At 37.9% G+C, this 18,111-nt stretch overlaps 1 protein-coding gene and 1 long non-coding RNA gene across 3 annotated transcripts in view; one reads left to right on the top strand and one right to left on the bottom strand.

Annotated features, from left to right (window-relative positions):
• The window catches only part of CPA6 (carboxypeptidase A6), a 431,593-nt gene that overhangs the window by 51,293 nt on the left and 362,189 nt on the right, over positions 1-18,111 (bottom strand). For both annotated transcript variants that reach the window (XM_049853527.1, XM_049853528.1), the window contains exons 8-9: positions 920-1,030; positions 139-229 (exon numbers count right to left, since the gene is read on the bottom strand). In XM_049853527.1, coding sequence (XP_049709484.1) covers positions 139-229; positions 920-1,030 — 202 coding nt within the window. The remainder of the gene's footprint in view (positions 1-138; positions 230-919; positions 1,031-18,111) is intronic.
• On the top strand, positions 10,540-17,321 carry LOC126058481 (uncharacterized). The gene is made up of 3 exons (XR_007513232.1): positions 10,540-11,107; positions 12,490-12,665; positions 17,228-17,321. It is a non-coding gene; the product is annotated as an uncharacterized LOC126058481 (long non-coding RNA).

The raw sequence follows: 18,111 nt of genomic DNA, 5'->3' as shown, positions 1-18,111 counted from the left end.
CAAGTTATGGCTTTAATATACCTATCTGTGTCTTTCTATATTATATTTTCACATACAGGAAAACATAAGTCTCTCATTAGAGTCTAATGGGCTCATCATCTTGCAGATTGGTCCAAATTCCAATGAGCCCAAACTTACCGCACCACTTCACTTTCCAGTTCCGGTTGGCATCCACTCCGCGGCAACGAAACCTTGAGTTCCTTGACCTTGTTTTCCTCCAAAATCGATCCTAGACATAATTAAGAAAACAGGTGCAGAGAAAATACTTGAAAGGTTATTCGTATGCCTTGGAGTGGCTCAATTAGTTAACCAGTCACATCACTGAAGTGAGAGGACCTCTGTGAATATATACATGTGTTCACGTAGTAGGAAGAGGGCCGAATGAGCAGCGGAGATCCCGATTCTGTTCTCATTTCTGCAGTCTGTTACCTTTTTTTGGCCTCATTTCTTCACAGGTAAAATGAATAGGTTGCATTAGACTAGTAATTTTTCACATTTTATTTGGGCACTGCTGCTTTTTGCTTAAACCCCTTAAGAGAAATCTTATGTGAAAGCCAAAAATATTAATAAAATCAGAATACTACTGCTGTGGTTGGGGAAGCAGTCAGGGCCTCTTTATATATATGTATATACACATATATATATATATATGCACATAATGGTAAGTATATGTGTAACAAAATATTTGCCATCTCTTCATTTTTTACCAGTACAATTCAGGGACCAGGTTGGGCAACCATAACCACTGAGCTTCTGTTAAGGGTGATGGAAGAATTTGGAAATGGATAGTGGAGGAGGCCCCTTCTCAGCTGTGAAGTCACTGGGCCGGCTGTCTACCAAGGCTCCTTCTCATTCTATGACCCTGTTTGCTACTTTTTATTTGGTCTGTCTTTTCAAATGGATAGGCAACGTGACTTACATTGGTCCAGCTAAAATGGTATCCGTCAACGTTAAACACAGGCATGATATAGAAATACAGATGATTCAGCATTTTTCTCATGGCCGGGTCACTCCGATATGTTAGAAGAGCCTAAAAGACAAAGGTGACATTTTTTTTTTTCTCACAAATTGATCTCATAATACAGATTTAGAAAAATAGAAAGTGTGAGAAATCCTTTCCATCTATGAAAAATACCAAATATGTTGGGTTATAAAGCAATCAGCTTGAACCTTGAAAAGATTTTCCTGAGTGAAAGAAGTCAGTCACAAAAGGACAAATATCGTAGGATCCCACTTATATGAAATAGGCAAATGCATAGAGACCAAAGTTTATTAGTGGTTAGCAGGGGTTGGAGTCCTGGTGGTGTGTGGGTAAGACTTGGCTGCTAACCAAAAGGTCGGCAGTTTGAGTTCACCAACTGCTCCTTGGAAGCCCTGTGAGGCAGCTCCACTCTGTCCTATAGGGTTGCTATGAGCTGGAACTGACTTGTTGGCAGTGGGTTTTTTGGCTTAGGGGTGAGAAGGAGGGGAAAAGGAGGAACCTTGCTTAGGGGGCAGGGTTTCTGTCAGTGGTGGTGGAATAATTTGGAGACAGAGTGGTGATGGTTGAACAACATGATGAACATAACCGGTATCACTGAATCGTATGTGTAAAAGATGTTGCTTTGGCAAATGTTTTGTTATATTTTACCACAATAAAACAATTTAAAAAAAGCAATCAGCTAACACGAATATTACGCATTGACATTACACATTCTGTATTGAGACTTTTGTCTCAAACTCTTTATTGCCTATAATGTTTTAGCAAAGCTGGCAAAATGTTAATCGGACAGCCTTTTGTTGTATTCCAGATCTGGCTAAATTTTTGAGCTGATTAAAAAAGCAACAATTTACATGCTTGGGTGTAATCAGTTCTTTTTTAGACTCCATACAATCGTGGACAAAATACTTAACTAGATATATTTGGTATTCTTACGTACCTTGGAGGAACACATAGATTTGTAACAATGGTTGCCTTTGGAGAGCAGGACTAGAGGACAATGTGTGGCAAGAAGAATTACTTTCATTTGGACTACTTAAATTTTTACCAGATTAAAACACTATTCAAAATAAAAGAATTTTTTAAATTGTGCTTTAAGTGAAAGTTTACAGTTCAACCTAGTTTCTCATACAAAAATTTATACATACATTGTTATGTGACCCTAGTTGCTCTCCCTATAATGTGACAACACACTCCTCCTTTCCACACCGTATTTCCTGTGTCCATTCAACCAACTCCTGTCCCTTTCTGCCTTCTCATTTCGCCTCTGGACAGGAGCTGACCATTTATTCTCATGTATCTACTTGAGGTAAGAAGCACACTCTTCATGAGTATCATTTCATGTCTTATAGTGCAGTCTAATCTTTGTCTGAAGAGTTGTCTTCAGGAATGGTTTTAGTTTTGGGCTAACAGAGAGTCTGGGGGCCACATCTTCTGAGGTCCCTTCAGCCTCAGTCAGACCATTAAGCCTGGTCTCTTTACTAGAATTTGAGTTCTGCACCCCGCTTTTCTCCAGCTCTGTCGGGGTTTCTCTGTTGTGTTCCCTGTCAGGGTGGTCATTGGTGGTAGCCGGGCACCATCTAGTTCTTCTGGGCTCAGGCTGGTGCAGTCTCTGGTTTATGTGGCCCTTTCTATCTGTTGGGCTCATGTTTTCCTTGTATCTTTGGTGTTCTTCATTCTTCTTTGCTCCAGGTGGGTTGAGACCAATTAATGCATCTTAGATGGCTGCTTGCTAGCTTTTAAGACCCCAGATACCACTCACCAAAGTGGGATGCAGAACATTTTCTTAGTAAACTTTCTTATGCCAATTGATCTAGATGTTCTCTGAAACCATAGTCCCCAGGCCCCTCCCCCTGCTACTCTGTCCCTTGAAGTGCTTGGTTGTATTCAGCAAACTTCTTAGCTTTTGGTTTAGTTCATTTGTGCTGACCTTCCCTGTATTGTGTGTTGTCCTTTCCTTCACCTGAGATAATTCTTGTCTATTTTATCCAGTTAATGAATACCCCTCTTCCTCCCTCCCACCCTCATAACCATGGAAGAATGTTTTCTTTTGCTTTTAAACCTTTTCTTGTGTTCTTATAATACTGGTCTCATACAAAATTTGTCCTATTGTGACTGACTAATTTCAGCATAATGCTTTCCAGATTCAACCATGTTATGTTTCGCAGATTCATCATTGTTCTTTATCGTTGTGTAGTGTTCCGTTGTGTGAATATACCATAATTTATCCATTCATCTGTTGATGGGCACCTAGGTTGTATCCATCTTTTTTGCTATTGTGAACAGCGCTGCAATGAACATGTGTGTGCATATATCAATTTGCGTGAGGGCTCTTATTTCTCTAGCATATATTCCAAGGAGTAGGATTGCTAGATCATATGGTACTTCTATTTCTAGCTTTTCAAGGAAGTGCCAGATTGGTTTCCAAAGTGGCCGTACCATTTCACATTCCTACCAGCAGTGTATAACTGTTCCAGTCTCTCTACAACCTCTCCAACCAAAATAAAAGAATTCTTAAGTGATGTGTATGCTGTCTTCGAAAATTTAATCACTGAAATTTCATTCTTCTTTTACTGCTAGTTAAGTAGCATTTCTGAACTTACCACAAGCAGCATTCTGTATTTACCCAAAACCACTGCTGTGAATTCTGACTCACAGCAACCCTACCAGAGTAGAACTGCCCCATAGGGTTTCCAAGGCTGTAAATTTTTACAGAAGCAGACTGCCACATCTTTATCCCACAAAAAGGCTGGTGGGTTCGAACTGCTGACCTTCTGGAACAGCAATGATGAGAATTCTATTCATAGAGAGAAATCCAATGACAGAATTTCTTACCAGAAACTATCATTATATTAGAAATAATATGAAGAATATAGGGGTATATTCAGGGACATAAGAGTTGTACATAATTTTATCAAGTATTAAAAAAATAAATATTGATGGAATTAACACAAATTGATAATACAATTCTCCCTTGTTCTCCTTTAAGGCTCAATATTAATTTGCTGACCAAATAGCTTCAATAGAACTTTCATGTCTGCTTGAATTTCTAATAACTTTCTACTGTCTCAAACTAAAGAGAAACCCCTAATATTATGTGGTTAGTGGTACAATTCTGGAATTTTGTTTTCCTCTAGTAAACGGCTTCCTTAACGCCTGGAGGAAATCTCCTGCTGGGAATGGCAGAGGGCAGAGCCATGTGATTTGTACATTCCTCCCTAAAATTAGGCAGCTGTGACTTTCCATGCTGCTCTGGGGAGGACTAGGAAGCAGATGGAGGGAGAAAGAAGCTGGGAGAACTGACAGGAATTCTAGAAGGGGTAAGAAAACATCATGACAATTTCTCTTCTCTCCCCTCCTAGCATTGGAGGCCATAGCTCATTTCTCTTATTCCAAACTGGGAAAGGCTCGCCTTTTCCAAGCACAGGCTGCATTAGTACTTCAGGGCAGACAATGCTAGAGACCTTTGTGGGAATGTCCTCATGTGATCCTGCCTTCTCCTCCAATACAATCAACCTCCATACCTGGTGGCTTAGTACTTAAGAGCTCAGCTACTAACCAAAAAGGTCAGCAGTTTGAATCCACCAGCTGCTCCTTGGAAACCCTGTGGGGCAGTTCTACTCTGTCCTATAGGGTCCTCTATGAGTCAGAGTCGACTGGATGGCAACATGTAACTTCCATTGTAAAAACTACAAGCAAGAGAAATGTACAGAGAATAATATTATACCCATGTACCCACCAACAGCAACTTGCCATATTTTTCAAATCTTTTTTTTTTTTTTTTGAGACATTATTGATAAAAGGGAACCATTTGCTGTGGGGTTGATTTTGACTCATGGTGACTCCATGTGTTTCAGAGTATATACATACCTTTAATGTTACTAAATGTTGCCGTTTTCTTTCTAAATCAGTAAACATTGCCATCTCCAGTGAAGGAGAGCTCTCCCTGCTCCACAACTTCACAAACCTTTGGTCTTAATTTTGTGTGTGTGTGTGAACATTTTATTGTGGTTTGGTTGAAAGTTTACAAAGCAAATTAGTTTCCCATTCAGTAATTTATACACATTTTGCATTGTGACATTAGTTGCAATCCCCTCAGTGTGACAGCGCTCTATTCCCTTCCTCCCTGGGTTCCCTGTTACCATTTGCCCATCTTTCCTGCCCCTTCCTGCCTTCTGAAATTTGTTTTTGGGCAAATATTTCCCTTTTGGTGTAGTATGGTTGATTGTTCTGAGAAGCACATTCTTCACGGGTGTTATTGTTCACTTTATAGGCCTGTGTATTGTTTGACTGAAAAGTGATCTCCGGGAGTGGGTTCAGTTCCGGGTTTGAAGGGTATCTAAGTGCCATAGTCTCGGGAGTTCTACCAGTCTCTATCAGACCAGTAAGTTTGGTCTTTTTTGTGAATTTGAATTTTGTTCTACATTTTTCTCCCACTCTCTCCAGGACCTTCTGTTGTGATCCCTATCAGAGTGGTGGGTAGTGGTAGCCGAGTACCATCTAGTTCTTTTGGGGGTAAGGCTAGTGGAGGCTATGGTTCATGTGGTCCGTTAGCCCTTTGGACTAATTGTTTCTTTGAATCTTTGATTTTGTCCACTCTTCTTTGCTCCGGACGGGAAGAGACCAATAGTTGTATCTTAGATGGCCACTTGCAAGCTTTTAGGACCCTAGTCGCTACTCACCAAAGTAGGATGTAGAACATTATCTTTATGGACTATATTATGCCAATTGACCTAGATGTCCTCTGAGACTATGGTCCTGAGCCCTCAAGCCCAGTGACTCATCACTCAAGGTGTTTGGTTATGGCTAAGGAGTTTTCATAACTTTGCCCCCCGTGTGCTCCACTATATACATGGATATCTTGCAGCACATACAAATAGGTATGTAGAAATACTTTCTGCCAAACCTATATATGCTCATGGGTATATTCCCATACACAATCCGACCCCTGTTTAGCTTACATAATCTATGTACGTATTCAGTTGTAAAGTATTGTTATCCACTGTTACTGCAGGATTGTGTATGTAAAAGTGATTGCTCTTGTTGCCTTTTACCCTTGAATACCTCCCAGTGTCTTCCTTTGCCGTGGTCATGTTGTGCTGACATGCCCCTTATTGTGTACTGCCTTTTCCTTCACCTAAGTTAACAAGTGTCTACTATCTATATAGTAATTTTCCCTCCCCCCTCCTCCCATCCCTGGTAACCACCAAAGAATGTTTTCTTGTGGTAAACCTTTTCTTGACTTTTTATAATAGTGGCTCATATAATATTTGTCCTTTTGTCATTGAAGCATAATGTCTTATAGGTTCATTCTTGTTGTGAGATGTGTCACAGGTTCACTATTATTCTGTAATGGTGTAGTACTCCATTGGGTGTACCATAGTTTGTTTTTCCCTTTATCCACTGATGGGCACTTAAGTTGTTTCCCTCTTTTTGTTACTGTGAGGCTTCTTAATTTTTAAAATTTAATGGGTATGAATTAGTATTTTGTTGTTTTACTTCACATTTTCCTGATTACAAATGATATTGAACAGTTTTTTTATACAATAGGCCGTTCTATAAGTTGCCCACACGTTACCTATTTTTGTATTAAACTTTTTTCTTTCTATTTTTCTTATATTCTGGATATTAACCCTTTCTTGGTTATATGCACTGCAAACATTTTCCTGCCTGAAGCTTATTGTTCCGCTTCTGTAAAGATTATAGCCTTGGAGACCATATGGGGCAGTTCTACACTATCCTACAGCGCTGCTCTGAGTCGGAATTGACTTGATGGCAACCTTTTTTTTTTTCAGTATTGAAATAATCATATGGTTGTTGTAATGATAAATTTTAATAAATAACTTTTTATTGTTAAACCATCATTGTATCTGAGATAAGCCTATTTGGTTAAGATATATATTCTTCATATATTGACTGGATTCAGTTTACTAATATTTACATCTACGTACATTCATAATTTCATTTCTTATTTTGTCCTTGTTTGGTTTTCATATCAGGGTTGTATTACTCTATCATGATTTGGGGAAAAATTTCAATATATTTGAATTATTAGTTCTCTGAATAGAAAAATTCAGCTCTAAAATTGTCTAGGCCTAGAGAAGAAATTGATAAGATAGGAAACAAAACAATAAAGAAGACACATTTTTGCTTTCTTTCTGTTTCACTGATTTCTGTTCTTTATCATTTCTCTTTGTGTTGACTCTGTTGTTCATTTGTTAATTTTTAAAAATTGTACTTTAGATGAAGGTTTACAGACAAAATTAGTTTCTCAATAAACAATTAATACATATATTGTTTTGTGACATTGGTTACCAACCCCAGGACATGTCAACATTCTTCTCTTCTCAGTCCTGGGTTCCTCCATTACCACCTTTCCAGTCCTCTCTGGTCTTCTCATTCCTGCCTCTGGGCTGGTGTGTCCATTTATTCTCGTTTTGTTTTATGGGCCTGTCTAATCTTTGGCTGAAGGGTGAACCTCAGGAGTGACTTCAGTACTGAGTTAAAAGGGTGTCCAGGGGCCATACTCTCTGGGTTTCTCCAGTCTCTGTCCGATCAGTAAGCCTGGTCTTTTTTATGAGTTAGAATTTTGTTCTCCATTTTTCTACAGCTCTGCCCAGGACCTTCTATTGTGATCCCTGCCAAAGCAGTGGGTGGTGATAGCTGGGCACCATCTAGTTGTGCTGGGCTCAGTTTGATGGAGGCCGTGGTACTTGTCCTTTGGACTAATCTTTCCCTTGTATCTTTGGTTTTCTTTGTTCTCCTTATTTGCTAATTTCTTGAGTTAAAAGCTTAGCTCATTAATTTTAAACTTTAGTCTTTTCTAATATACTTATCTAAAATTCTCCTTCAGTACAATTTGACTGCATTCTATATGTTTTGATATATAGTAGTTTTGCTACCATAAAGTTCTAAATATTGAAAATTAATTTCTATAAACTTTGATTTATTTATAAATATGGTTTTGTTTCCATATGTGTGAGTTTTCTCTTTTAAGCTACATTTTTAGAAATGATTTCTAACTGCAGCGTTACAGTCAGAGAATATGGTCCATGTGATATAGATTCTTTGGTGTTGGTAAGTCTTGTTTTGTGGCCTAGCATATAGACAATATTCGCAAGGGTTTCATGTGTGCTTGAGAAGGGTGCATATTCTTTAATAATTGCCTATGGATTCTATATATGTTTATTAGATTAAGTTTAATAATTGTTATTTATGTCATCTATATTTTTACTAAATTTTTGTCTGCTGTTAATCACTGAGGGTTGGGTTAAAAAAACTCACATTCTAGATTTGTCACTTTTTTCTTGTAATTCTATCAATTTTTGTTTTAAATATTTTGAGGCTATTAACCTCATTTTAAAGAATCTCAATTTCCCAGTGATAGATTAATCAAGGAAGACGTCCCCTTGTATTCTATTCTGGAATGGATTAAGATTCCAGAATGTGTTCTTTCCTTGACAAATAAGCAGTGTGTCATTGTATCGCATATGGTATATTTGTGATTTTTATAACTCTCTAAGACTTGCAGCTATTCTCCATCTGGTCAGACAAAGGAAGAATGATAACGATGTGATGACTTAAATACTGAGCAGGGTGATTGGGAGACGTCCTTGCCTGAATGCTTTAAATAATAGGACACAGATCATTTCTCTCTTAGGGTCTAGGTGGGGTTTCTAGAAGAGAATGACCATGTGAGTTTCCATTTCATATTATCCTAACGTGATAATCACAAAGAACACAGGGCACGCTTTCCTTCTAATGGGTAGGACTCTCTTTAGTAACAATACACAGCAGCTCTACACATAGAAGAGGCCTATTAATTGAATTGTATTACGTTTATGAGTTTAATTTTTTTAATTAAAAAATTATTGTGGCAAAATGTATATTAACAAAGCACTTGCCATTTTAACCATTTTTAAGTATACCAGTAATGTTAATTACATTCACCATATTGTGCAACCATCACGACTACCCATTTCCGAATGTTTTTCATCACCCTAAACAGAAACTCAGTACCCTTTAAGCAATAACTCTCCATTTGCAAGTTTAATTTCTTGATAACTATTATTGCTTATGTGGAAGACTTAAGTGGTCACGAGCAGACAGCCAGTCACAAAACAATGCACCACGCGCCTCAGTGTGGCAGTCCCTGGGTACTGCACTCACGTTGCTTCAATTTCTTTAAAAAATACTTTTCCCAAACTGATTTTGATTTAAATGAAAAGATATTAGAGAAAGTTTTGAGTATTATCTTTTGCTAAGCAAATGGTATATTTGTTATTTCGTTAAGGAATTTCTGAAGTTAATTAGGAAAGACCAAACAAATGAATCTATATGGTGCTCACCACCTAGCAGCACAATTTTGGCTTCCCTATAAATATCATATACCAGAATTCATCAAATGAACTTTGATTAAATTTGAAGAAAAATTGGCAATTACTAGAAGTCTTTGTGTGGAGTGGAAAAATCAGGCAGAAGAGTTTCCCTCCTTTCCACCATTTTTGAATTTATTTGGTTGGTGGGAGTTTTCTTAGACTGCCATCACAATCTGGGATGTTGGGGATATTTTTTTGAGGCTTTCTGAAAGGTAGCAGTTAAAATTTTCTTTATTTTTGTTTTTATTCTAGAAATACCTCAGAAGACCTAAAAATAATAATCATACATCCAATGAAGGGTACACTGGGAGAACTAAGCACGTTACAGCTGAGACCAAAGAGAAGAGCTCAATCACCACGTCAAGCTAAAGAATGCCCTTACCTAGAGTGGGGTACATTTATTTTGGATAAAAAAAAGTTATATCACTGAAGCGAGTGTATCTCAATGCAAAGGGGGCATTTAAAATTTAATAGAAGAGAAATAATTTGAGCAGGGAAGAGTTCCCAGGGAAATAAAAACAAAGGGCGCCTAATCTAAAAAAGATATTTGGCATCACACTATGAAATGGTCATTAAATACAAAATGGTAGCTAAGTAATAATTTAAAAGCAGTGGGAACAAAAGTTTCTCTGAATGAAGGGTTGGAGAACTGGAAAATCATATGTGAATCCTGCAAATTCTAGTTTTTTTTTTTTTTTTTTTTTTTTATGCTTAGCTAATTTATGTTTAGGATTGCCCAGAGGTTGACAGATACAACAGGACAGTTGAAGACTGAAAACTCTAATCTATTAATCTCCATTTCTATTTTCTAATAAGAGATGTAGATAAATATTTGAAATGTTTTGGGTTAGGAGCAATATAATAATAGATGCATGTCTATTCTATTTTTTCCTAAGTGATACCACCTCACATTTCTAGAAAGTTTACGCCAAGGTAGCCTAATAACAATGGTTAGTTATATTTACTTATAATGAGACAGAATCAACATTGTATCATTATTAAAATCTGTATAAGGATCTTTTACCTACCAAAAAGAAAGTAGTCCTTGCTTTGCATGGCACTGATATACATGAATTAGTATAATTAACTAAATTAACTTAAATAATTAAACATAGTTTAGTTAAATAACACAAGTCCCAAACCACATGGTTCAAATTTCAGCTACCACTGTTAGCTCTTCTGTTCACAAATCAGTATGTAATTAACAAATGCACATCAAGTTCAGTGAGCAAAATCATATCACACCTTTCAGTGTTTGTTGGTGGGTGATTGATCACTGTGCCTCTGCCTTTCAGTTCACACACAGACAGCAAAGTGTGTAGTTGTGTCGCTTCTTTGACACTCAATGATAAGCCTATGTGACATTTTACAAAAACGGATAATGGTAAGAAGGAATTGACCAACAAAAGTGAAATGTATGAAGCAAAGAAACAGAAAATGATAATGCCGGAGGTGAAATCTGAATCAAATGTAAATGGAGTGACAGAAGAAACAGTTGACCATAGGAATGTTGACATCACTCTAGATATGCAGCCAGAGGAACTTGGTGAAGACAAACTTATCAACATAAACGAGGAAAATGGCTGTGATGAAAGGATGAATGAAAGAATAAAGATATCCAGAATTAGTGATGCTGGCAAAAAACTTCAGGTAAAGGAACCCTAAGAGATATTTTACAACATTGAAGGAGTAAAGGAAAAAATATTGGAAGCTGATCCAAACACAGAAAGAAGGATGACAATTTGCCAAGGTAATGTTGTCAAGTTATACTTAATATTGTTTAAGTTATATAATGAGAAGAAAGCAAGCACTGTTCAAACTACCCTTGACAAGTATTTTTTTCAAAGAAATAAAACACTTTAACTCTCAATATTTCTAATGTTTTAAGTTACAGTGTTGTTGTTAGTTGCTGACAAGTTGCCTCCAACTCGTGACGACCTTGTGTGTAACAGAATGAAGTGTCGCCTGGTCCTGTGCCATCTTCATGATCTCTGGCAGGCTGAGTCCATTGTTGTAGCTACTGTGTCGGTCCATCTCACTGAGGGTCTCCCTTGTTCTCACTGACCTTCTACTTCACCAAACACGATGTCCTTTTCCAGCGATTGGCCTTTCCTGATGACATGTCCAAAGTAAGCAAGACAAAGTCTCACCATCCTTGCTTCAAAGGAGCATTCTGGTTGTATTTCTTCTAAGACTGATTTGTTAGTTCTTCTAGTTTTTTTAAGTTACAGAATACTAAATAAATATTCAGGAGTTCTGGTGGTGCAACAGTTCAGCACTCGGCTGCTAACCTAAAGGTTGCTGGTTTTAACCCATCCAGAGGCTCTGCAGGAGAAAGACCTTGTGATCTGCTTCTGTAAAGATAATAGCCAAGAAAATGCTATGGGACATTTCTACTCTGTCATATGCAGTGGCTCTGGATTGGAGTCAACTTGATGGCACATAACAACAACAACAAATATTAGTTTTACTATTTTTTTCATTTCCCTACATATTAAACCAATACTAAGAAAGTTTTGACAAAAAATTTGTAAAGGTCACAAAACAAACATAATGTTCCCTGCAAATTATTAAGATTGCTTACAGTTTTCAGTTTGCACAGTTACTTTTAGGGCATTACCGTGCAAAGTAAGGACTGCCTGTATAAAGAATGCCCAGAATTTTCTCAATTGTCAGGTAGCAGAGTACAATGAATGCAATTAAATTGAACAACCATTAATATAGACCCTGCTATGTATATTAAAAAAAAGACCTTATAAATTGAGTAAAAGGAGAGAAAGAGGTTGAAGGATGCAGTGAATTATAGAGAAGATTGGAGAGGGTGAGAAGAATGGGAGAATATATGGGACTAAATGTACTTAAAGGGTTGATAGAAACTTAAAATATTATGATTACTTGAAATGGTAGTGAACAAAGTCAGACAATTTAAAAAGTACAGATCATTTTCATATGATAAGATGTTTTCCATTATGTAATAAGAACAAAGACTTATTTGCTTAAATCAACTAAACTCCTCAGGTATTTGATCTGGGCTTAGTAATTCCCTCAGTTATTTATTCCCTGGCTTTTGATAAATTTTACATACACAATTTAAGTTCACTTCTTTAAAAGTTTTTTTTTTTTTTTTTTTAGTGATACATTTCTTAATCAAAGCTTTGACTGAGTTTCACACCTATATTTGAGGACTTATATTTCTACCTTGGAGGAGCTCTGGTGGTGTAGTGGTTAAGTGCTCAGCTGCTGACTGAAAGATTGGCTCTTCAAACTCACCAGCCACTCCATCGAGAAAGATGTGGCAGTCTACTTCTGTGAGTATTACAGCATTGGAAACCCTGTGAGGCAGTTCTACTCTGTCCTATAGGGTTGCTATGAGTCAGAACTGACTTAACGGCAGTGGGGTTTTTTTTTTTTTTTTTTTAATATTCCTATGTTTAAACTCTATGGGGCAGTTCTACTTTGTCCTATAGGGTCACTACGAGTTGGAAAGAACTTGACGGCAATGGGTTTGTTGTTTTTGGTTTTAATAGCAGCAAGAGATGATAAGACTGAAAGAGATGATTATCCAATAGGAGTATTCCCTGGAAAGCTCTTGGATCCTGGAGGAAAGACTTCTCCCACAACTGTATTCCAAGTCTTCTTTAGAGCTCTGTCTTTTATACGAAATCCACCACAGCCTCCAACCATGACTACTTACCTGGCCTGGAAATTATCAATAGGCTCCTGGAAAATAATTCCCCTTCCCTGAATGTTTGTTCTGATTTTTGGGTATGTGAATCATCAACATACACATTTGGACCTCACCAGATGGAACACACAGGAATCAAATTGACGACATCTGTGCAAAGAGATGATAGAAAAGCTCAATATCATCAGTCAGAACAAGGCCAGGGGTTGACTGCGGAGCAGACTATCAATTGCTCATATGCAAGTTCAAGCTGAAGCTGAAGAAAATCAGAGAAAGTCCATGAGAGCCAAAATATGACCTTGAGTATATCCCACCTGAATTTAGAGACAATCTCAAGAATAGAATTGAATGCATTGAGCACTAGTGACTTAAGACCAGATGAGTTGTGGAACGACATCAAGGACATCATCCATGAAGAAAGCAAGAGGTCTTCAAAAAGACAAGAAAGGAAGAAAAGACCAAGATGGATGTCAGAAGAGACTCTGAAACTTGCTCATGAACGTCAAGCAGCTAAAGCAAAAGGAAGAAATGATGAAGTAAAAACTGAACAGAAGATATCAAAGGGCGTCTCAAGAAGACAAAGTAAAGTATTATAATGACATGTGCAAAGAGCTGGAGATAGAAAACCAAAAGGGAAGAACATGCTCGGCATTTCTCAAGCTGAAAGAACTGAAGAAAAAATTCAAGCCTCGAGTTGCAATAGTGAAGGATTCTATGCGGAAAGTATTAAACGATGCAGGAAGCATCAAAAGAAGATGGAACAGAGTCATTATACCAAAAAGAATTAGTCGATGTTCAACCATTTCAAGAGGTGGCATATGATCAGGAACCGATGGTACTGAAGGAAGAAGTCCAAGCTGCTCTGAAGGCACTGGTGAAAAACAAGGCTTCAGGAAGTGACGGAATATCAATTGAGATGTTTCAACAAACAGATGCAGCGCTGGAGGTGCTTACTCATCTATGCCAAGAAATGTGGAAGACAGCTTCCTGGCCAACTGGCTGGAAAAGATCCATATTTATGCCTATTCCCAAGAAAGGTGATCCAACTGAATGCAGAAATTATAGAACAATATCATTTATATCACGCACAAGCAAAATTTTGCTGAAGATTGTTCAAAAACGGCTATAGCAGTATATCAACAGGGAACTGCCAGAAATTCAGGCTGGTTTCAGAAGAGGACGTGGAACCAGGGATATCACTGCTGATGTCAGATGGATCCTGGCTGAAAGCAGAGAATACCAGAAAGATGTTTACCTGTGTTATATTGATTATGCAAAGGCATTCGACTGTGTGGATCATAACAAATTATGGACAACATTGGGAAGAATGGGAATTCCAGAACACTTAATTGTGCTCATGAGGAACCTTTACATAGATCAAGAGGCAGTTGTTCAGACAGGACAAGGGCATACTGGTTGGTTTAAAGTCAGGAAAGGTGTGCACCAGGGTTGTATTCTTTCACCATACCTATTCAATCTGTATGCCAAGCAAATAATCCAAGAAGCTGGACTATATGAAGAAGAATGGGGCAGCAGGATTGGAGGAAAACTCATTAACAACCTGCGTTGTGCAGATGACACAACCTTGCTTGCTGAAAGTGAAAAGGACTTGAAGCAACTACTAATGAAGATCAAAGACCACAGCCTTCAGTATGGATTGCACCTCAACATAAAACAAAAATCCTCACAACTGGACCAATGAGCAACATCATGATAAACGGAGACAGGGCTGACGTTGTCAAGGATTTCATTTTACTTGGATCCAGAATCAACAGCCATGGAAGCAGCAGCCAAGAAATCAAATGACACATTGCACTGGGTAAATCTGCTGCAAAGGACCTCTTTAGAGTGTTGAAGAGCAAACATGTCACCTTGAAGACTAAGGTGCGCCTGACCCAAGCCATGGTATCTTCAATCGGATCATATGTATGTGAAAGCTGAATGATGAATAAGGACGACAGAAGAAGAATTGATGCCTTCTAATTGTGCTGTTGGCAAAGAATATTGAATATACCGTGGACTGCCAAAAGAATGAACAAATCTGTCTTGGAGGAAGTACAACCAGAGTGCAAGGATGGCGAGACTGCATCTTACATACTTTGGACATGTTGTCAGGAGGGATCAGTCCCTGGAGAAGGACATCAAGCTTGGCAAAGTACAGGGTCAGCAGAAGGAGGAAGACCCTCCATGAGGTGGATTGACACAGTGGCTGCAACAATGAGCTCAAGCATAACAAAGATTTTAAGGATGTCGCAGGACCGGGCAGTGTTTTGTTCTGTTGTGCATAGGGTCGCTATGAGTCGGAACTGACTCAACAGCACCTAACAACATCGAATCATCAACATGGTACATCTGAATCACATCCAGGATTTGGCAGCAGGATTGGCCTTCATCATTGGGGTACAGAGGTGGGAATGTATAAAGCAGGAGTTTTTCTAGTGTGACTGGAGCTGGGCCAGGAAGGGTGAGTTTTCCTATCATGCAGACGGTGGAGGAATCTTTGGCTCATCTGAGGATCTAAGGAAATTTTTCTGCCTTTCTGTAACAGGATCAAATGAGATCTGTCTTTCTGTAACAGGATCAAATTATACTTCTTTAAAGTGTGGAAGAACTTTCCATTTCAGACCATTCCAGTCCCAATTTGCCAGCTGGATCTTCTTCTCATAGACCTTTGCTTTATCTTGGGTCTGTACTGAGTTAATTAGAATTCAACCACTCATTCTAAAATACGTGTAGGACTCAAGTACAGTGTAGTTTGAGAGTGAAATGAATTGTTTTGGCTGGGTTAAATTTTAAAAATATAATACTTTTTGTCTTTTTTTAACATAGAAAATATGAAAAATTTAGAAAAACAAAGAAAAGAACACTCATACTCCTATCTCTTTTAGCATTTAGTGTATTTCTTTTATAGATTTTACAAAATTGAGATACTGTTCATGCTGTTTTTCTGATACAGCACCATGTCATGAACACTTTCCTGTATTATTAAATAATCCTTTAAAATATTTTTTATGTAGTCAGGGCTATCAGTCATTTCCTTTATGCCATCCTCTTTTGCTTTTATGCTTGGAAAAGCCTTACACACTTGGAAATCAATTATTTCCCTGAGTTGCTTTCTAAATATTCTTTGAACGAAGACTGTGGTCAAATTTTCCCCAGCAGTGTAGAATTACAGTCAGCTGTCTATATCCAGGAGTTCTGCATCCATGGATTCAACCAACCACAGGTTAAAAACATTTGGGAAAAAAGAGTGATGTGTAGGCATACCCTGCTGTAGCCTCCTGCCATTTGACAGATTCTCAGTCTCTCTCCAGAATTCGTCGTTTGAGCATTGTTCCCCTCATGTCTGACGTGTACTATGTGGCTAGGCCTACAATGGTTGTGTCTGTACCAAACATGTACAGACTTTTTTTTTCTTGTCATTATTCTCCAAACAATACAGTACAACAACTATGTACATAGCATTTACATTGCATTAGGTATTATAAGTAATCTAGAGATGATTTAAAGATGTGGGTAGGTTATGAGTAAGTACAATATCATTTTATATAATGGATTTCAGCATCCTCAGATTTTGGTATCCATAGGGGGGTTCCCTGGGACCAATCCCCTGCGGATACCAAGGGACAGCTGTATTTGAGCCCAAAGTTACGTGCTATACATAAACCTTATACCAGCTAGCAGCGGCCATAGCTTGAAATATTCAGTCTGGGGGTTTGGCAATTTCAAACCCTCAAAAGTGAAAGAAGCCCAAATTGCAGGTGATTCAATTGGAGGTGATTCTGAAAAATGAAAACTAATGCTATTCCATCTTCATTGGCAACAAAGAATCAAAGTGGGCTTTCTATGGTTAAAAAATAAAAAGGTGTAAGAATAGGCTGTTGTTGAAAATTACTTGGCTACCTAATGTATCAATATTACTTTTTCCTACTCTTTAGGCCCTGAACTTGTACCAAGAACTCAGTGGTGAACTACTGCAATCTTCATTCCCCTTTCCTATGTCTTTTCATCAAATTACATAATATAGACAAGAAAGTACTTAGAAATCACTTCATTGTGGTGGACAGAATCCCTGGAATTTATTCCGCAATGTCTGCTGCCCAAATAAGACTGTGAATCAGGTATTTGGTTAATTTGGATGCTTACTGATCTGCTTTACTAAACCAAAGAGCATTTCATTTTTAGGTCCATGAGAATCAAGTTCTGTGAGAACAGAGATTTTGATGGTGTTCACCCCCACCTCCACCTCCTCGCTAAATCTACGGTGCCTTAATAGTGCCTGGAGCATGGTGAGTACTTAGTGATTACTTGCTGAATAAATGAATAATTTCACATGTTTAGCACAGGTTTATCTGAAGTAGAGTTCTCCCAAGTTTTCTCCCAATCTGTAGATTGTCTCTTCACTTTGCTGATAAAGTTCTTTTGATGCACGAAAGTTTTTAATTTTAATGGAGTCCAGTTTATCCATTTTTCCTTTGGTTGCTTGTGCTTTTGGGGTAATAGCTAAGAAACCACTGCCTAACCTGGTATCACGCAGATTTACACACGTTTCCTTCTAAACGTTTTATGGTTGTACGTCGTACATTTAGGTCTGATCCATGTTGGGTTAATTTTGTATATGGTGTGAAGTAGGGGTCAGAATTCCTTCTTTTTCGTGTGGGTATTTTATCTCTTTTTATGGTAGGATAACATTTCACTGTATGAATAGACTACATTTGTTTATTCATCAGTGAATGGACGTTTGAGTTGTTTCTACTTTTTGGCTATTGTGACTAATGCCACTATGAATAGTCATGTAAAGTTTTCGTGTGGGCACATGTTTTCAGTTCTCTTGGATATATACCTAGGAATGGAATTTCTGGGTCACGTGTTTACTCTGTATATTTAACTTTATGAAGAAATGCCAAATTGTTTTTAAACTCTACTTTTAACTTGCGAGTTTTGTTTACATTTTAATTTAATTTTATTTTTAAGTCCATCGCTTTTAAGCTTTGTCTATGTTCCTCTTTTCAGTTTTCTACTTGTTGCTGATTTTCCCTGTTCCTCACACTCTGCCCCCCTCCCTGGTT

The sequence above is a fragment of the Elephas maximus genome, chromosome 15 (genome assembly GCF_024166365.1).
Source record: "Elephas maximus indicus isolate mEleMax1 chromosome 15, mEleMax1 primary haplotype, whole genome shotgun sequence".
Classification (NCBI taxonomy): Eukaryota; Metazoa; Chordata; class Mammalia; order Proboscidea; family Elephantidae; genus Elephas; species Elephas maximus.
This window is presented reverse-complemented; position numbering and strand designations above follow the sequence as displayed.